The sequence below is a fragment of the Geotrypetes seraphini genome, chromosome 1, assembly GCF_902459505.1.
Source record: "Geotrypetes seraphini chromosome 1, aGeoSer1.1, whole genome shotgun sequence".
In the NCBI taxonomy this organism is placed as follows: domain Eukaryota; kingdom Metazoa; phylum Chordata; class Amphibia; order Gymnophiona; family Dermophiidae; genus Geotrypetes; species Geotrypetes seraphini.
The window spans coordinates 77484523-77506351 of record NC_047084.1 but is presented as its reverse complement, the minus strand read 5'-3'; the positions used below and the strand labels follow the sequence as shown (position 1 = coordinate 77506351).

Here is a 21829-nt window from a genome sequence, read left to right as displayed (position 1 = left end):
TCTTCATTTGTTCTTGTGAAAAACTTTCTTGGCAACAAGAAGGCAGACAACTATGCACAATTTCAACAGGCTTGGCCGTATCATGAGTGTTGGAAGTCCATTATCTGCACAGTCACTTAGGTCGCTTTCCAGAGAACCCTGGAGACTTAAGCAAAGAGCAAGGTGAAAGATTTCACCAAAACATAAAAACAATGGAAGCCAGATACCAAGGAAGATGAGATGCACACATGATGGCAAACTATTGTTGGAATCTTATCCGGGATTGTCCTGGCAGATCCCACTCGCAGAAGTCTTACAAAAGGAGCTTCTTGTGTGATGAATGACTGGAAAGTTTGTATCAAACTTGTGCTTTTGCTATAAAATAAGTATATTTTCATGTTGTATACTTTTCTTTTAACTTTTAATGTTTCCTTTATCCTTAAAAGATATTAATTTAAACGCTACATTAAAATATCCTGATTTTTTAAATGGGTGAACAGAGTGATATATGGCACGTTTTCTGTATATCAAAAACTAGAGCTGATAAGAGAAAACGTGCCATGTTTGGAATCAGCAGGTCAAATATATAGAGAAACAGGTCTAACGTTTAAGGCGCCAAAATGAGTGTTGGCCAGTGTAATTAGTAAATATTAATATAAGTATGGAAAGGAGCAACAGAACATTTCACAGGAAAGGAATAGCCAGGTCAGCTCACTGTGTAGAAAGAGAGAACACTTGCATAGCTGGAAATCATAATATACTGTATTTTTTGCTATCTTTCTGTTTAACACCTTTAATTCAGAGTGAATTAGCAGCGCTTGTTTTTTTCACACTTTTTATTGGTGTTACATTTTGTTGTTACCAAATTTTACTGTAACATGTTTTCTCAGAATTTATGCCTTTTAGGAGCTGAAGTCTGTTTTAGATTTAAAATCAGAGAAGCGCATCTTATGAGGAAATCCTTAATGTTGTCTTTTTTTTCTTGTTTTATAGGAAGAATCTCGTGTCCTTAGAGTTAAGATGGTTTCGGGCATTGATCTTGCAAAAAAAGATATTTTTGGAGCCAGGTATGTGGTGCTTCCATTATAAAGATCAAGAGTTACAATATTGTTCACATACATTTTCATTTCTAAAAGCCATTCCATAATATTGAGTTGTTGATGGACATAAATCCAGTTCTTTCTACCAATACTGAATGAATTATGTGCTATTAAATTTTTATAAGAATGATCCAGATATTGTGCCTGAGTTTTCTAGATTAAACTGACCAAACATTTTCAGGTGTGTAATTCATTGGTTCCAAGTTGGTGGTTTTTACTGCATTGTTTGTTTACTTGGTAAACAACATGCTCAAATGCATCAGTACTTTGAGAGGACAATACCCCCAGATTGTGTGTATATATAGCGATGAAATATTGGCATGGATCCAAGATGTACATGTAATTGCCAATTGTGACTGTGTGTAAACCAGTTTTAGTTTAAGAAACAGTTAAAAAAACCTCAGCTGTTGGTTACTGCATTTTTGTTATCTTTGTGGACCGGCAAACTACTAAGACTGAAATAAAAAACCCTGTCTCCGTCCTGTCCCCGCAAGTTCGGTCCCCGCACAATCCTCAAGTAGTTATGATTTTATATTTATTTATTTTAAAAAGGTATATACCGATTACCGTATTTTCACATAGATAACGCGCACCCGTGTGAAACGCGCACACGGGTATAGCGCGCAAAAAACACATATTTATGTACATAAATTTTTATATACCGCGCACACCCGTATACCGCGCATGCTGCCCAACTCTCCTTTCGCCCGCCCCGACTCTCCTCTGGAGACCCTGACTCTGTTTTCGCCCACCCCGACTCTCCTTTCCTCCTTGAAGTCCTGTCCCTACCCTGAAAGCCTGATGCCCCCCCCCGACATCCGATTCACCCCCCCGCAGGACCGCTCGCACCCCCACCCCGAAGGACCGCTCGCACACACCCGCACCCCCACCCTGAAGGACCGCTCGCACCCCCACCCGAAGAACCGCTCGCACCCCCACAGCCTAGCCTCCCCCCCCCACAGCCTAGCCTCCCCCCCCCTCAGGGTTCGCTACAAATGCGCTTGTCTTACCTTCAAATCTCTTCACGGCATCCTCCCTCCCCTCTTCCCACTATCTTGGCTCTCAAGCACTCACTCCTCCAGATCCACTCAGAAATTCAAACTATCCTTCCCTTCTCTAATTGGCATCTCCCATACAGGAAAACACGGTTCATCCCTCCTCTTCAGGATCACTGAGCTGTGGAACAGCTTTACGGCCCATCTTCGGAGTTCGACCTCCCTCCAACATTTCAGAAAACATCTGAAAACCTGGCTTTTCACCAAAATGTAACCACTCCCTCCCTCTCCACTATTCTATGTACCTCCTCCGTCCTTGTTCACTTTACCTCTCCCTCCTTCCATTGTAGTTCCTCTTCTTTATTTTTAATCCCTGTAAACCGTGTCGAGCTCCACTTCCGTGGAGATGACGCGGTATATAAACTTAAGGTTTAGTTTAGTTTAGTTTAGTTTAGAAGCTGTCTACCTTGTTTCCGGATGCCAGCGAGCCCAGCTGTTTCCTCTGCCGGCGGTCCCGCCCCTTCTCTGAGCCCTGCTGTGCTGCTTTTTCTTCCGGCGGTCCCGCCCTTTCTCTGACATCAGAGAAAGGGCGGGACCGCCTGAAGAGGAAGCAGCGCAGCACAGGGCTCTGAGAAGGGGCAGGACCGCCGGCAGAGGAAGCAGCTGGGCTGGCATCCGGAAACAAGGTAGACAGCTTCTCCATGGGGGAGGGGGGAGGCTGTGGGGGTGCGAGCGGTTCTTCGGGTGGGGGTGCGAGCGGTCCTTCGGGGTGGGAGTGCGAGTGCTCCTTCCAGGTGATGAATCGGGTGTCGGGGGGGGGGGGGAAACTATGTAAAAAAAATTTTGTACAACGCGCTCACGCGTATAACGCGCAAGGGTATGCGCGGTTTGTAAAAACCACGTATAACGCGCGCGTTATATGCGAGAAAATACGGTAAAACTACGCTTAATTTACATACACATCAATCTCTCTCTACTTTCTCATTTATCTGTCTCTCCCCTTTCCCTCATCTGATCTCTCCATTCCACCCTGATCTCTTCCCCTCCTCTAATCTCCCTGCCAGCTGTTTCCTTCCTTTTTTTTTCCTCCCCTGTCCAGCAGTAACTCTCTCCCCTTCCCTTTCCCTCCCAGCAGCATCTCTCCTTCTTGCTCCCTCTAGATCCAGTAGCAGCTCTCCCTTTATCCAGCAGTTTCCCAGCCTCCAACAGTGGCTTCCTCCCCTTCCCTCCGCTTCCCTCAAAACTTGCCTGCAGTAGCATCAGCGCAATGATTCACTTAGGCAGCCTTGGGGCTTTTGCTGAGTCGCAGCCCGCCTCTGATGATGCAACTTCCTCTTTCCTCAGAAGCGGTGCGACCCATCAAAAGACCCAAGGCTGCCTTAGCAAATTGCTGCGCTATTAGCGCTGTTGTAGGCAAGTATTGAGAGCTGGAAAGCAAAACAACGGTGCTCCTCTGATATTGCTGGCCCTAAGTGAACCATCGGAAAATTTCTGTGGGCTGGCACTGCGTTTAATGCCTTGCACTGCTCTGACGGTCCTAGAGTTCTTATGAGCATCTGAGCAGTGCAGAGCATTCAGCGTTCTGGACGGTGTTAAAAACCTGTTGCATGGTTTTGTAAAAGGGGTTAATTAGAATTCACAGGAGCTATTCAGGAAGCCACTTAGCGCTGAGCAGCAGCGTCAAAGCGCACTCCTGCTTGGTCCTGCGTAGTGGCTGAAGCCAGAACTCACGGCAGCAACCAAGCAGGGCAGGAGTGTGGAAAGTTTGCTTCTTCCCACTACACCTCTGGACCAACAGGGATTCCAGTGGTAGAGGGTACGATGGGCAGGGAGGGGGGACAGGGTGCAGAGCCTGACGGCCCAGCGGAGTCCTTCAATAAGTTTGAGAGAGGGCGGATGGACGCTGGACCGAATATAAACTGGTACCCCCGTTTTTGGGCAAATTTTTTGACCCCCCAAATCCCAGTTTATATTGGAGTATATACTGTAAATTGCTAACAACTGACATATTCCAACCACTACATTATAAATCAATAAATGCAAACAAGAAATGGAGAATGCCATTTTATTAGACTAAATATATTTTTTAATTACCATTTGGAAGCCGAAACCTCCTTATTCAGGATAGTATACTGCTATTATGGTATACTGTCCTGACCTAAAGGAGGTTTTTGTCTCTGAAGTTAGTCAATAAGGTATTCAAATTAATCCAACAAGATACCACCTTATTTCCATTTTCTATTTTTACTTAACATTTTATTAATATAGCTACCATAGTACTTTATGTTAAAAAATAAAGTTGTTTTTTTTTCTTCTACTTTTGTTGTCTAGCTATTTAAGTTTTTCAGTTGTGTTGGTGGTAGTTTTTGCTTTCCTTATCTTGCCAGGATTTCCTGCCCATTTGTCAGTTTTTTTTCTCTTCCTTTTTCCTTTCAGCTTTCTTCAATTTTTTGCCTCTGTCCAGATTTATTCTTACTATCCAATCCTCAATTTCCCTTTTCTATTGAGTTTTCTTGACATCTCTTTCCCTCACCCTAGCTCTCCTATTTCACATTCTCTTATTCTCTAACCCTATCCTCTTCCACCCATCCAACATATTCCCTCTCTCCCTCTCTCTTCCATCCAGGGTCTGGCTTCTCTGTGCTTCCATCCAGTGGTCTGCCCCCTCTTTCCTCCCTATTTCTATTGAATATTTGCCCCTCTCTCATAGTAACATAGTAGATGACAGCAGATAAAGACCCGAATGGTCCATCCAGTCTACCCAACCTGATTCATTTTAAAAAAAAATCTTAGCTATTTCTGGGCAAGAATCCAAAGCTCTACCCGGTACTATGCTTGGGTTCCAATTACTGAAGTCTCCGTCAAAGCTCACTCCAGCCCATCTACACCCTCCCAGCCATTGACGCCCTCCCCAGCCCATCCTCAACCAAAAGGCCATATACAGACACATACCATGCAAGTCTGGACAGTACTGGCCTTAGTTCTTCAATACTTACTATTATTTTCTGATTCTAGATCCTCTGTGTTCATCCCATTCTTCTTTGAACTCCATCACTGTTTTCCTCTCCACCACCTCTTTCAGGCGCGCATTCCAGGCATCTACCATCCTCTCCATAATGTAGAATTTCCTTACATTGCTCTTGAATCTACCACCGCCTCAACCTCAAATTATGTCCTCTGGTTTTCATTTTCGTCGCCCTCCATGGACTGCTTCAAGTTTTCTTATGTCCTTCGCCAGATACGGTCTCCACAACTGAGCACAATACTCTGTGAGGCCTCAACACCTTCTTTCTTCTACTGGTTAAACATCTATTTATACAGCCCTGCATCCTTCTGGTGCAGCCACCACCTTGTCACACTGTTTTTTTGATCTTTGGACACTTATCACCCCAAGGTCCCTCTCACCTCCCAGCATATACAGTTCCTTCTGATTATTAATCCCCAAATGCATTACTGTACTCTGCATTTCTTTGCGTTGAATTTTAATTGCCAGATATTAGACCATTCTTCTAACTTTTGCAGATCCTTTTTAATGCTTTCCACTCCCTCCTCGGTGTCTACTCTGTTACAAATCTTGGCATCATCCGCTAAAAGGCAAACCTTACCTTTTATCCCTTTAGCAATGTCACTCACAAATATATTGAACAGAATCGGTCCCAGCACCGAGCCCTGAAGGACTCCACTACTCACCTTTCCTTCCTCTGAGCGACTTCCATTAATCACCACCCTCTGGCATCTGTCCGACAACCAATTTCTCATCCAGTTCACCACTTTGGGTCCTAACGTCAGCCCTTCAAGTTTGTTCAAGAGCTTCCTATGAGGAACCATGTCAAAGGCTTTGCTGAAATCTAAGTAAATGACATCTAGCATATGTCCTCGAGCCAGTTCGTCGGTCACCCAATCAAAAAATTCAATCAGATTTGTTTGGCAGGATATACCTTTAGTAAAGCCATGTTGCCTCGGATCCTGTAACCCATTAGATTCTAGGAAGTTCAATATCCATTCTTTCAGCAACACTTCCATTATTTTTCCAACAACCGAAGTGAGGCTTACCGGCTTATAGTTTCCCGCTTCATCTCTGTGACCATTTTTGTGAATAGGGACCACATCTGCTCTTCTCCAATCCCCAGAACCACTCCCGTCTCCTGCCTGATCTCATTGGTGACCTCCATAATATCTGATCATCTTTTTGTGCTCACTGATCAGGCTAGATGTGGCACACTGTCATCCAAGGCCATAATCTCCAGATGGAAACTTAGGGCCATTTCTTCAGCATATATTGGCTGTGGAAAACAGTCACCAGTCTTCGTAAAGGCACTTTCAACTAGAAATGTGCCGGCTTTGTGGGTGGAAGCTTGGGACAATCTCCCCCAAGGAGATTTGTAGGGTGGCGATTTTATCCATTCTACATACATTTTCCAAGTTTTACAGAGTGGATATAGCAGCAAGGGTGGACTCTGCCTTTGGGTCCTCAGTGTTGCAGGTTGGCGCAGTGATCCCGCCCTAGATTCCTGGGACTGCTTTTATACATCCCGTATGTCCAGAATGACACACCTATTGCTCTAGAAAAAGAGATTAGAATCTTACCTTGCTAATATCTATTTTCTAATAGATAGGTGTGTCATTCTGGAGCCCTGCCCTGTGAGTTATCTCCTGTGCTTGCCTACTTCGTTGGATCGACATCTTACTTTAAAAGAATATATTGATCAATTAGTTAAATGTTTTTCGATTTTATGGTAAATTTGGAACCGTAAAGAAATATTTTGATGCATTTTTATTCCTTTTGTCTTTTGTCAGTCTTCCATACCTAGGCGTCCTTTTATCAAGCCGTGCTAGCGGGGTTTGCGCGTTGGACATTTCATCACGCGCTAACCCCTGCTGCCGGCTAAAAAACTAATGCCTGCTCAATGCAGGTGTTAGCGGCTAGCGCGGCAGGTGGTTTAACGTGCGGTATTACACGCGTTAAATCTCTACCGCAGCTTGATAAAAGGACCCCTAAGTATGCTTGACTATTGTAATATTATTTATTTGGTAACTTGCAAGAAAACCCTTAATAGACTTTGAGTTGTTCAAAACTCAGCAGTTCGATTGATTTGATTTCTGATTTGAAAAAATGGGAACATATTAGTCCTTATTTTAAAAATTTACATTGTTTGCTAATTGAGGCAAGAGTTTTATTTAAATTTATTTGTATCTGTATTAAATCACTATTTGGTATGGCACCTGCCTACCTAGTTTCGTATTTTTACTTGGACTGTTCTAATAGATCCACACTTCAAATTCATTTGTTCACTTTTCCAACAGTAAAAGCTTATAGGTATAAGATTTTTTGCTAGAACCCTTGCTTTTCAAGCTGGCAGAATGAATGGTTGGGTAATATCTTTATGCATGCGCCTTCTTATCTTACTTTTAGAAAATTAGTAAAAACCCAGCTGTTTGATCGATTTATAATTTGAAGGTTTAATGTTTTAACTTTTTTAACTCATTTTCATTCTTATTTTAATACTGTATTTCGGATGATATGTCTTTTTCTACTGCTTGTCCAGTATTTCTTGTTGAAAACCGCCTCAAACTATTATGGTTTAGGCGTTATATAAGAATAAAATTATTATTATTATTACTATCTCAGAAAGTTCGAATCCAAAACTGAAATTTTGGATGTCAAGTCAGACCATAGGTTTATGACTAATTATCTGTTGATACAACTCATTGGGGTATTATTTGAGCTCCATAAAGGTTTGTTTGGCATGCTTGTTTTGCTGTTTGATGGTTTTGTGTTTTTTTTTTTTTGTTCAATGGCAGTGTTTAATATGTTTGCATTTTCAGCAACTCAAATGATTCATGTTTGAAAATGCCACCGCTTAACAAAAAAAGAAAACTGCATTTAGCTGCTGCCGGTGATTGAAGCTCTGAGAGGGAATGGGCTTGAGACTCCGTCTTTAAAAACCTAAAGGGTGCTATTACAACCAATAGCAACTGTTGGAAGTTTGGCCAAAAGAGAGATTTAACTACTAATCTTACCTTTAATAAAAGCATTAACCCCTTGGCTTCATAGGATTTAAATAATGGTGTTCAATAAAAATAGTCAATTATAATCCTCTGGGTTTCACGCAATCTAATTAAAAAATCCAAAACTGTTCTCAAAATTGTATAAAGGCTAATTTATCTCCATTGAAATTGTCCAACTTGTTCAATGACCAGGCATTTAAGATTTTCAAAACTATGGTTAAATTCCTGATAGTTTGGTACCTTGGGAGCAGTAAGAGATGCAGTATATATCCTGCTATTTTGTTCCTGTAAACTAATTTTAATTTAACTGATTGAATATCGTATAAATTAGTCTTTATACAACTTTATACAATGTGTCCTCAGTGATACCTATATCCTTTTCCTGGGCACTGACTCCTAGTGTGAAACCCTGCATCACATAGCTATCGTTCAGATTGCTTTTTTCCACATGCATCAATTTGCACTTGCTTATGTTAAACATCATCTGCCATTTTGATGTCCAGTCTTCCAGTCTTGCAAGGTCCTCTTGCAATTTTTCACAATTCTCTTCTGATTCAACATCTTTGAACAACTTTGTGTCATCAGCAATTTTTTTTTTTTTAATCATTTTTATTAAGTTTTTGTTCTTAAAAATAGAAATACAGGTCACCACAAACCAACAACCACTAACAAGAGAAAATGCTAAAACAATCGGGTCTTACGTATCATTCCTTCACGAAGACCCACGGAAACCAACCCCCCACCTACCTCCCCCCATCTCCTCCCCCCCAGCACTCCAGTGTTAAAAGTTCAATTATGAACTGCGAGCTCTAGGGGACAATCCCTCCCAAATTGGAGCCCAGATTCAATTTCTTCCAAGGCCCAGGACCTCCCCTCCGAACATCCAGGTATTCAAATTTCAAAAGAGTAAACAGTTCATTCCTCCACATAGTAAGGGTCGGCAGTTCAACTTGGCGCTACAACAAAAGAATACACTTTCGGGCCAACAAAAAGAGCCTTTTGTAATAACAATTGCCCCCTCTGGACAAACCAAATGGACCCCCTGAGAATAAAACAGAACATCCGCTTTCAAGGGAATCTGCTTATGCAAAGCAGACTGCAGATACAGAGCTGCAAAGGACCAGAATGTTTGAATGTGGTCACAAGACCAAAACACATGAAGTAGGCCTGCAGGGGTGGACTGGCACCGAGGACACCGAGCATGAGAGGCATATCCAGAAACATAGGCCTGGAATGGGGAGACATGCAGCCGCAGTAGAAACTTGATGTGCTGCTCCTGTAGGACTACAGAACGAGTCATTCGAGGAAGATGTTTCATAAGAAGACGAATTCCGGAGCCCGTAATATGCTCAGACGGGGGGGAGATCCTGATTCCACACAGCTGCCACCACCTCTGGGTCCCAAGGGGCCACAAAGCAGCCCAAACTGACTTGATGAAAGGATAAACTAATCAGAGTCGGGCAGGACAGAGTCGGAGTCTCACACACCATATCCGCCATGTCTTCATTCAAAGTAGCAGCATCCAACGAGTGGATATAATGAGACTTCTGGCGGTAGAAAAGCCAGTCCTGAGCCTCCAAGAGACCCGTTGCCTTAAGATCCTGAAAAGAGCGAGGCACACCCTCCTCTGACACCACATTGCACACATAGCGTAGTCCTCGTGCATTCCAACGTTGTAAATATAATTTAGAAGCGTCATGATCCAGGTCTCGATTACCCCATAAGGGCAACAGGATCGTAGAGGTGAAAGGTAAATACATACGTTTGCACAACCATTGCCAACATTGTCTCATGGAACGCAGCAAAGGATGAGACCTAGTAGGAAAATTCCGGTGTGGGTGCTTAGCATGAAGATAGTACATCAAGTGAGTAGGAGCCATCAACTGCTGCTCAAAAGTAACAGGTGTATAAAACTGAGTGTTCTTAATCCAGTCCACCAAGTGCCGAAGAAGGCAGGGTATGTTGTATCTCCTCAGGTCCGGGAATGCCAGTCCGCCCTGTCCCACAGGGAGAGATAATTGAGCAAAAGTCAGTCTGGGTTTCTTATTATTCCAAAGAAATTTATGTAAGACAGTGTGATACATATTAACATCCTTATTAGTCATATACAATGGAAAAGTTTGCATCACATATATACCCACTTAGGAAACAACACCATTTTGTAAAGAGCAATGCGACCCCGTAGGGACAATGGAAACCGAGTCCAAAGACTCAAAAGATACCTGGACCTGTTCAAGAGCACTGTGAAATTTTCTTTATAGGCCTAGGACAGATCACCAGTGATGTGTATACCCCCAAATATTTAAGTGTGTGTGGGAATGGGATCGACCAATCTTCATAAGCATACCCACCAACAGCCAAAGCCTCAGACTTGTCCAAATTTAACTCCAAACCAGACACCCCACCATGATCACCAACCAATTGCAATATCCTAGGAAGAGACTGACCCGGTTGGGTCAACAGCAACAAAATATCGTCTGCAAAGGCCAGACAACGGACCTCCTCCCGCCCCACAGTCAACCCGAAAACAGCTATCCTCCCGAATCCGCCGCAATAGGGGCTCCAAAGATAGAATAAATAAGGGGGAAAGAGGACAACCCTGACGGGTGTCACGCTCCACTGGAAAATAACTAGAAACCAGACCATTAACCAATATGCTGAACTAGGGTGATGATACAACAAATGGACCATGGTCAGAAAAGAACCCCCCCAACCCATAGCCCTCAAGCACCGCGAACAAATACTCCCAGTCCACACAATCAAATGCTTTACTAGCATCAAGACTAATCAATAGACCGGGGAGCGAATTGGTCACACTATGGCCCAAAGCTGCCATGACCTTCCGGACATTCCAAACTGCCTGTCTACCCCGAATAAACCCAACCTGGCCAGCATGAATCAAATCGGGTAAAAAAAAAACCGCCAACCGGTTAGCCAGAATTTTAGCCAATATTTTAAGCTCGAAGTTAATCAAAGAAATGGGACGATAAGAATCCACAAAAGCTGGGTTCCGGTTAGGCTTGGGAATCAGCACGATATGCGCCCTGTTAACATGAGCCGGAAAGGCCCCCGAAGCCTCCACCCCAGTAAAATAAGCCTCCAAGGAACCCACTATATAATCCTGCATTATTTTATAAAATTCAGAAGAAAGACCATCGGGTCCTGGGGCCTTTGAAAGCAGAGAGTCCCGAATAACCTGCAGAATCTCCAAGGCCGCAATGGGAGCATGCACCGTGGCTCCCAACACCCGAGGCAACTATAAGGAGTCCAAGTAGGAAGCCACCGCACCCGGAGGTGAAGCTCTCCTAGAAAAGAAGTCCCAAAAATGGCGAGAGAAAATATCAGTGAGACGAACCCTATTGATGACCAAAGAAGTATGCTGCAAGATCCCTTTACAAAATTGGGGACCCCGCCAAGGATGAACCTTATGGGCCAATAATTTACCAGACCGATTCCCGTATCTATAGAATTTATGTTTGGAACATTGGAAGGATTTTAAAGTATGTTCATGAAGCTTAACCTGAAGCGCCACCCTAGCGGCCTGAAGGGATTCTCTATCTACCGGATTCCTCGAAGCAATCTACCGATGTTTACAGGTGTCAACCGCACGATGCAAATACAATAATTTCCGGGAACGCTCCTTCCGCTGTCTGGCCACGTATGCTATAGTCTCCCCTCGAAGGAACTTAGCAGCCTCCTACAACAATACCGAATCCGAAGTAAAGGCAGCATTGTCCAGCAGGTATTGGTCCCATTTCTGTACAATATACTCTCTAACACTTATCCCAGGAAAGATATTTAGGGAACCGCCATTGACCAGGTGTAGATCCCAATTGGACACCCTGGAGTTCCACCCACACTAAAGCATGATCAGAAATAGAGAGGGTGCCAATTTCTGCGCAAAACACCCTAGGGAGAAAAGAGGAAGACACTAAGATATAATCTATCCAAGACATAGAAGGATGAGCCCGCGCAACATGTATGAAATCCTTATCTGTGGGATGGTAAAGTCTCCAGACGTTCATCAAGTCCAGTACCTGGCAAAACTGAGTAAGGCCCCGCTGTCTGCACTGCTGCCTGGACCCACCCCGCTTTCTGAATGGCTGCGTCGGTTCTCATGGGACTCGTGAAAACATGCAGGAATTCTGAAAGCGGGGTAGGCCCAGGCAGCAGTGCAGACAGCACGCTCCTGCTGGCCCATACACTGCTGGCCCACCAGGCTTAAGGGGCGCTTAAAAAGGTACTGCGGGGCAGGCGGGGGTGTTTTAAAAGGAAGGGCCGGTGGGGGGAGGTTTTTTTAAAGGAGGGGCCGGCGGGCCGTGTTTTTAAAGGGTACCAGGAGGAGTGGGAGAGGGAGGAGGATTGATAGCTGGGACGGATCCCTCCTGTCCCAGCCTACGACTAGACCACCAAAGGTGAGGGGGGTGGCAGGTTACAGGTCAGTGAAGGAACAGGGTGCAGAGCTTGGGGACAGGGTGCAGAGCCTGGCAGAGAGTGTGGGGTTGGGTGCAGAGCCTGGCAGGGAGTGTGGGTTTAGTGCAGAGCCTGGCAGGGAATAAGGGAGGCTGGGTGCACAATTTGGTTTTCCTACTCTAAATCTAGGGTGCGTCTTATGGATTGAAAAATACAGTATTTAAGAATTTATGCAAATGCTAAGTGTATTGTGTAAAATAGTAAATCAGCATATACAATCAAATCTTGGTTTACGAGATTCTCGGAGAGAACGAGAACTAGAAGGCCTTGAGCATGCGCAGATGATCAAGGCCCAGCACAAGGAAGAGAGCAGATCTTCGGGCACTGGCATGTCCTGTGCATTGGTGCTGGTGCCAGTGTCAGATGGGGGGGTAAGGCAATGTGTTAGGGTGGGTGCATGGGGGATGCCAGATCACAGCGGGAGAGGGGGGAGAGGGGGCGGGGGATGCTGGATAATGGGGGGTGTGGAGCAGCGCCGGTAGCCTCGGGGGGTGGGGGTGGGTGGGAACGTATCAAGCGAGTTTCCTTTAGTTCCTATGGGGAAACTCGCTTTGATATACGAGTACTTTGGTTTACGAGCATGCTTCTGGAACGAATTATGCTCATAAACCAAGGTTCCACTATATATAGGAAGCATTTGAGAATGTGATATAAATGATGTAAAGTACTGGTAGGAGGTTGGAGGCTTTTTTTGCTGATGAAGATTTGTCCCTGTCAAGTTTGCTGACAAAGATTAAATCTGGCGGTAAACGGGGATCTGAGGCTTGTTCTTCCTATTAGTAGTAATATACTTCTGGCAGGTTGGAATCATCTGCTTGGGAGTGGAATGTCAAAGAGCGAGGCCTCCACCCATGTTATGAACTGTTCAAGAACACTTGAAGTTGTAGAAAAAGAATAAGGTTGAGAGAATATTGTGGATATTGGATAGGTATTTTTCTCTCAAAGTGTCAGTATATACTGTGTGCTTGAACCTCACTATTTACCCATCTCCCTTGAAAATATTGACCATTTAAACCTACTCTCTGTTTTTTTGTCTTTCAACCAGTTCTTAATTCATAATAGGACATTACCTCAGAAGTCTTTCAAGGGATACTCTGTCAAATGCCTTTAGAAAATCCAAATACACAATATCATCTAGCTCCGCTTTTATCCACATGTTCATTCACCCCTTCAGAGAAATGCAGTAGATTGATGAGGCAAATTTTTCACCTCACTTGTTAACCACCCTGGCTACTGTTTGTTTTTCCTTCCTCTTTTTTTTTAATCCATGGAACGTATATAGTTTGGGCTTCCAGGATGGTATCTTTGAATAACGCCCATATTTGATGCAAATATTTAACGTTTGCAGCTGCTCCTCAAGTTTTTTTAAAATTTTTTGCCATTCTCCACATGTTTCTATCCAAATTAACAATAACCCACAGAGTAATATATATAAATGAAGAAAAATGCTCACAAAATATACTTAAGCTTGAAAAAAATTTTGTTTGTTGTCATAGATCAGTTTTATTGCAAGAGAATAACCATGAAGTTACAAAGAACTAGTGGTTTTCTTCAATGTTCTAATCGCAGCATAATAAATACTTCAATACAAATCTTTTTATATGAATGTGAGTCATCAAGTTATCTTGTAATAGGTGTGTGTAAACCTTGACCTCGACACAGGAGCATTGCAAGTTGAGGAAAACCATTGTGAGATGGAATGTGAAATGGATTTTCATGATTAATTCACTGCTCGGCTTCCTGATGCAGCGGCTTGTGAAACGTGGCCTGTGTCGAGGACAAGGTTTACACACATCTATTATAAGATAAGTGCACTTTATGACTCGCGTTCATATAAAAAGATTGACGTATTTGTTATGCTGTGATTAGATTAGAACATCCTCTTCCTTCCTTGCCCTGTAACGACGATTAGACAACTCCAAACAATCCAAAATACAGCTTTGAGACTCATCTACTCATTGAGAAAACATGACCACATTACTGAAGCCTTCATCAACTCACATTGGCTTCCAATCCAAGAAAGAATCCAATTCAAATTCTACTGCATATTATTTAAAACCCTACACGGAGACAGCCCATCATACTTGAACAATCGCCTCATCCAAGCACCCACTACCAGACCCAGAAAAACGCACTCCCCATTCATACCCCCCCCAATCAAGGAAGTAAAAAGAACAAAACTACACGACGGCCTCCTAGCCACTCGAGCCGCAAGGCTGGACAACCAGATCTCCAACCTTCTGATGACCACCCCAGACTATAGGACGTTCAGAAAAGAAATAAAAACTATACTTTTCAAGAAATTCCTGAAGCAACAATAACAACACGACCTCTTAGTAACTCTAAAACTGACATTTGATCTACCCATTACCGCACTAATAATAACAAAAGAACCTCCACTATGACCACCTATTAATTCTTTTACAAACCACCTCACCCTCAACAACCCGTTAATTAGTTATAAGATCTACAACTTACCTCTCTTGCTAATCATTGTAACTCTGTTTTTTTTAAATTAACCTTTTGTAATCCGCCTTGAACCGCAAGGTAATGGCGGAATAGAAATCCCTAATGTAATGTAATGTAATGTAACATTGAAGAAAACCACTAATTCTTTGTAACTTCATGGTTATTCTCTTGCAATCAAACTGATCTATGAGCATAAACAAAAATTTTTCAAGCTTAAGTATATTTTGTGTGCATTTTTCTTTATTTATATATATTTTCATTTGGATAGAGTGTCTAACCCCAGAGGGCAATTTGTTTCCCCATGTTTGTTGGATCATTCTCCTCATGTTATCATAGTCTCCTTTTTAAAAGTTAAATGTTGTTCTATTGGATTTCCTGTGTAAATTTATTCCAGGGATTATATTAAATCTGATCATGTTATGATCACTGTTATTAAGCGGCCCCAGCACCATTGCTTAGCAGTTGGCATGGGTAATTTGCAATCTTTAAAATCAGCCAGCTCAGTTTAGTGAAACCTGGTTTACTGTGGCCTGTATTGCAATCTCATAGAAACATAATGGCAGATAAAGGCCAAATGGCCCATCCAGTCTGCCCATCTGCAGTAACCATTATCCCTTCCTGTCTCTAAGAGATCTCACATGCCTATCCCATGCTTTCTTGAATTCAGGCAGTCTTTGTCTCCACTACCTCTTCCGGGAGACTGTTCTATGCATCTACCATCCTTGCTATAAAAAAGTATTTCCTTAGATTACTCCTGAGCCTTTCTTAACACATTTAAATTAAGTGTTAAAAAAGGTGGCACAATGGCAAAAATCCACAGTGAAGAGGTTCAATAATTTTTTTCTAATACATATAGGGCTCCTTTTACAAAGCTGCATTAGGCTTTTTTATTGCTGGGTATGGCGGTATTAGCTCCGATGCTCTTAGAATTCCTATGAATGTCAGAGCTAATGCCTCCACAGCTGGCTCCCAATGAAAAGATAAAAGAAAATTCGATTCGTGTGTGTGGACGAGAATATAAAATTGAATCTACTATAAAAATATTAGGCGTAACTCTTGATAAGCACCTCACTTTGGAAAAACACACAGACCTACTGTTTACGAGATGTATATCGATCTTATGGAAGCTTTGCACCATCAAAAAATTATTTGAATTATCTTTCCGTTTACTGGTGCAAACATCTATACTGAGTATTTTGGATTACTGTAATATCATTTACTTGGAGGTTTATAAAAAAAACTCTCAAAAGATTAAAACTAATCCAGAATACTGCAGTTCATCAGATTTTTTTTTTTTTTTTTTAAATGGGAACATATTACCTCATATTACCAAAAACTCCACTGGTTGTCTGTGGAATCTAGAATTCTTTTTAAATTTGCCTGTAGTAGTTATAAAACAGTCTTCGAGATGTTCCAGTCTACCTCGCCTCCCAGTTCCTCTTGAACTGTTCCAACACAAGCACTCATAGAAAAACTTTATTTAACTATCCCGCCCTGAAATCATGCCAATATAAGAAGTTTTTTGATAGAACTGTAACATTCCAGGCAGCCAAACTGAATATATGGTTTGGTAAACTCATAGCTGAAGCTGCCTCTTATGCTGATTTCAGAAAACAATTGAAGACACATCTGTTTGACAAGTTTCAATCCTAAATCATGTCTCTGGCCATAACTTATTTGAATTTCTACGGCCTTAATTTACTACGATTTTATCAGTGGCCCTTCTTTAATTACCACTGTTTCATTTAAACTATGCTATTACCTTAACTTTTGATTTTAAAAGATGTAATTTTATAGACTTTATTACTCTTAAGATTGTAAACTTCTCTTCAGTTTGTATTTTAAATTGATTGAATGTACTTTTGTTGTAAACCGCTTCGAACTTCTGGTATAGCGGTATATAAGAAATAAATTATTATTATTATTATGCAACTTGTAAAAGGGAGGGATAGAGAAGCATTGAAAAATCTACAAGATGACAAAACTGTCATCTTTAAGAAGGCTGGCAAAGGGGGTACAGCTGTAATTCAAGATAAAGTTAAATAATTAGAGGAAGTTTATAGACAATCGAGTGATGGTAACATTTACCAGAAACTAAAACTAAACCCTACAAGATGTTTACAGAATCAAATTATGAAAATATCTAAGGAAGGTTTAGATTAAGGATTTTTTTAAGTTGTAAGGATACAAAATTTTAAACACCAAGGCCTCCTTTTATGAAACTGTGATAGCAGTTTCTAGCACGGGGAGCCATGCTGTATGGCCTATGCTGCTCCCGCCGCTCATTGAGTTCCTATGAGCGTTGGGAGCAGCGCAGGCCCTTCAGTGCAGCTCCCCGTGCTAGAAACTGCTATCGCAATTTTGTAGAAGAGGGGGTTAGTTTCCAACTAAACCTTTACAATGCTTATTGCCCAAAATCCACAAGAGTCTGGATAATCCTCCAAGAAGACTTAGAATAACCAAGACAGGTGCAAGGCACTGCAAGTCACACAAAACGCAGTAGCCAGATTGATAACGGGAACGCCGAAATACGCTCACATTACACCTTATCTCCAACATCTACACTGGCTGCCAGTTACATTCAGAATTCAGTATAAAGTAGTGATGATCTGTCACCAAGTCTTGTACAGTACTACACCTGAACTATTTAAGAGCAAGATGACTGACGTATCTACCAAATAGATCTCTATGCTCTGAGAATTCAGCCCTATTAAACATAAATGTTGACCCTAAATATGTTGAGACCAACGCAATGACTTTCTGTCATTGCGTTGTGGGGGGATTAAACTGTGGAACTCGCTTGTGAGTCAAATTTGGAAGTGTGGTGAAAAAGGCAAATTTAAGGAATTACTTAACTCAATTTTTTGTAAATGCCTTTTTCTAGATATCGATTCCTCATGATTGCTGGCTTAACAATAGTACAGGCCTTTTTGGCTTTGATTTTTTAATTGCTGATTTCCCTAGAATTTGCTTATTTCTGTTTACCCATTTTATTTTATTTTTCTTACATTATTATGTATGTAACACTATGTAAACCGTTTAGGCCTTAACTGGTATAGAAATTCTTAAAATAAATAAAATTTCATCATGTAAATCACTCTTGGAACCTCTGTCAAAGTTCATTGATAATTTTTTAAGGAAGGAGGTTATAAACAGTCACTCAGATACCGCGCTGGCCATTTTTTGAACAAATTGACTTTGATAGAACCTGTTGATTTTCCTTTTATGATGGCTACTTTAGACATTTTTATATACTTTGATTCCTCAGATGAGGCTTTAAAAGTGGTTTTCCAGACTCTTTGAGTGTAGACAGTGTCCTCATCTGATTCCTCTAAATTTCTTGATGAAGCTGGCGAATATTGCCACGGAAGAAATTTTTTTTCTTATTTGAAGAACAATTTTGTTTGCAAAAATCAGGCGTGGCTATGGAATCAACTTTTGTTCCTTTGATAGCAAACTTTTATATGTCTCACTTCAAACATGAGTGGTTGATAAATTCACCATTTGGTGTGAAGATAACATTGTTGGTACATTGATTTATTTCTGCTTTGGAAAGGAAAAGAACTTGAATTGACTTCATTAGTTCAGTGGATTAATTCCTGTAATGAAAATATACATTTCACTGTGAACTGTTAATATTAGTTTTCTTGATGTGGAAATAATTCAATTAGAAATGTTTTAGTACAAATGTGTATGTCAAATCAACTGATAAGAATTACACCAGCTGCCAACCAAGAAATTGAAAGCTTTCCATTTTTGCAGCTACTAAGAATTAAGAGACTGTGTTTGGATGAGAAGTTTTAAATTTTAAGCCAAACTTTTTTTTTTTTGTAAATTTTTATTAAGTTTCAAACAATCATAGTGCACAACAGTTATACACACAAATTGGGGGTGTGGCTTGGCTGCGAGTGTGAATGGAAGGGTAGTTGCTGAGCTCTTCCCTCCTCTGTCCTTTTGGGCATCTTTATCAGCGTTTCATAACCGGATTTTTCTTTCCTAACCTGATGGCATCCGGAAAGCAAACTCGTCTGGAGGCTGCTTTTGCAGTAGGCACGGCAAAACGTTCGAAACCCTATCCACCCACAACATCCAAGGTGCCTTTACTAACGGACTTTACGGAACAATTTGAACAACTGATGGCTGAATTGCAGTCAATTAAAGTACTGTTGCAGGAGAACCGGAGTTAAGGAGGAAATGGCTAAAATGTCATCACAACTAACAGTATGCACTGCACAGACTGAACGTAAGAACATAAGAAGTTGCCTCCACTGGGTCAGACCAGAGGTCCATCGCGCCCAGCGGTCCGCTCCCGCGGCGGCCCATCAGATCTATGACCTATGAATTGGTTCCTGACCATGTCTATATCCTACCTCTGCATCTATCTGTACCCCTCAATCCCCTTATCCTTTAGGAACCTATCTAAACCTTCCTTGAACCCCTGTACTGTGCTCTGTCCTATCACAACCTCCGGAAGCGTGTTCCATGTGTCCACTACCCTCTGGGTAAAAAAGAACTTCCTAGCATTTGTTCTAAACTTGTCCCCTTTGAGTTTCTCCGAGTGACCCCTAGTAATTGTGTTTCCCCACAGTCTGAAGAATCTGTCCCTATCTACCTTCTCTATGCCCTTCAGGATTTTGAAGGTTTCTATCATGTCCCCTCTAAGTCTCCGCTTCTCAAGGGAGAACAGCCCTAGCATTTTCAACCTATCAGCTTATGAAAAATTTTCCATACCTTTTATCAGTTTAGTCGCTCTTCTCTGGACCCCCTCAAGTACTGCCATGTCTTTCTTGAGGTGCGGCGACCAGTACTGGACACAGTACTCCAAGTGCGGGCGCACCATAGCACGATACAGCGGCATGATGACTTCCTTCGTCCTGGTTGTGATACCCTTTTTAATGATACCCAATATTCTGTTCGCTTTCTTTGAGGCTGTTGCACACTGTGCCGATGCTTTCAATGTTGTGTCCACCATCACCCCCAGGTCTCTTTCAAGGTTGCTCACCCCTAGCAACCCCTTTCAAGGTTGCTCACCCCCCATTTTGTAGCTGAACATCGGGTTCTTTTTCCCTACATGCATGACCTTGCACTTCTCTATGTTAAAACTCATTTGCCACTTTTTTGCCCACTCTTCCAGTCTTGTCAGGTACCTTTGTAGGTCTTCACAGTCTTCCGTGGTTCTAACCTTGCTGCAGAGTTTGGTGTCATCAGCGTATTTAATAACCACATTTCGTCCCCGTCTCCAGGTCTTTAATAAATATATTGAACAGGAGTGGTCCCAGCACCAATCCCTGTGGAATTCCGCTCGTGACCTATTGCCAGTTTGAGTAATGGCCCTTTACTCCAACCCTCTGTTTCCTGCCTGCCAGCCAGTGTTTGATCCATCGGTGGACATCCCCTTGCACCATGTGGTTCCTACACTTTTCTTAAGTAGTCGTTTGTGAGGTACCTTGTCGAAGGCTTTTTGGAAGTCAAGGTAAATGATGTCCATGATGAACAACTAGAAAAAAGGGTAACGGATTCTGAGAGGCAGTTGAAACAGTGCAAAATAGATCACAGGCTGGTGTCCCGACTTTAAAAGGATTTGGAAGACTCGTGTAACCGTAGCAGGAGGTCTAATATTAGGCTTTTGAATTTGCCTGAAGGAGTGGAAGGATCGGATCCTATAAAATTCTTGGAAGATAACATTCCTCAATTACTCTCACTAACTTTTCATTTTCCTTTTGAAATAGAAATGGCTCACCGCATTCCTAGACCTAGACCTATAATTTTTTAAGTCCTCTGGTTCCAACAAGCTTTAGAAATATTAAATGCTGCTAAACAAAGGAGAGATATCAGATGGCAACAATCCAAGATTTTGTTTTTCCCTGACTTCGCTAAGAATACGGCAAACAAAAGAAAATTGTTCTTAGGTATGAGAGGGCAGTTAAGAGAGCTGGGTGCTACCTACAGTTTATTATATCCTGCAGTAATGCGGGTAACTCATAACAACAAGACTCAACATTATGAAGATCTGAAGATTTTACAAGAATACATCAATAAATATCTGCTCAAACTTCCTTCCTCCATAGGATTCTTTTTAAAGCACATATGTGGCCAATTGTACCACTGCTACCAGCATTGTGCTTTGTAATGTTGACTTCTTCTTTTTTTTTATGGTAGTCTCATTTTGTGTAGTGCAAAATATGAAGCCTTGCTGACTTTGTCCTTATAACTTATAAAAAAAACCCTAATGTATCTTTTACGACTTTTACATATTTGCTGAATGTCCAGCTTTACTTTGTTCTGAACTGCCTAGAACCGTTTATGGTCTGGCAGTATATAAGAATAAAGTTGTTATTGTTATTATTATTATTGTTATTAAATGTTGAAATTGAATAAGAAAGCTTGAGTGATATGGCTATTTACTTGACAAGATGGTTAAGCATTTCAGTGTTTAGAAAGATCTGGGCTCCATTAGATTTTGTCAGTAAGTTGGTCCCACAAACTTTTTAAAGCCGTGACACAAACTCGGGACTGTGGCTGGAGGGCATCCAGAAGTACGTGGACGTCGATGCAATAACATCACATGCATGTGTGATGTAATCATGTCAACATCTATACATTTTCAGAGGCTCTCCAGACGAAGCCCTGAACCTATTGGTAGGGGCTACTGGAGGAGGAGAGGTGCGACGAGGAAGAGAGGGGCTGGCTGACTGCCTACAGGATGTGCCTCTCACCGCAAAAGGCACATCCTATAAACAGTCAGCTGGCACCGGCGCCTCTCTTCCTCTCTTGAGGCACACAGTTTGCAATATCCTGAAAATA

At 41.9% G+C, this 21829-nt stretch overlaps 1 protein-coding gene across 3 annotated transcripts in view; it reads left to right on the top strand.

The window, feature by feature from the left end:
• The window catches only part of NEDD4L (NEDD4 like E3 ubiquitin protein ligase), a 656466-nt gene that overhangs the window by 143527 nt on the left and 491110 nt on the right, over positions 1 to 21829 (top strand). For all 3 annotated transcript variants that reach the window (XM_033933707.1, XM_033933724.1, XM_033933698.1), the window contains exon 2: positions 973 to 1046. In XM_033933707.1, coding sequence (XP_033789598.1) covers positions 1000 to 1046 — 47 coding nt within the window. In that variant the 5' untranslated portion in view covers positions 973 to 999. The remainder of the gene's footprint in view (positions 1 to 972; positions 1047 to 21829) is intronic.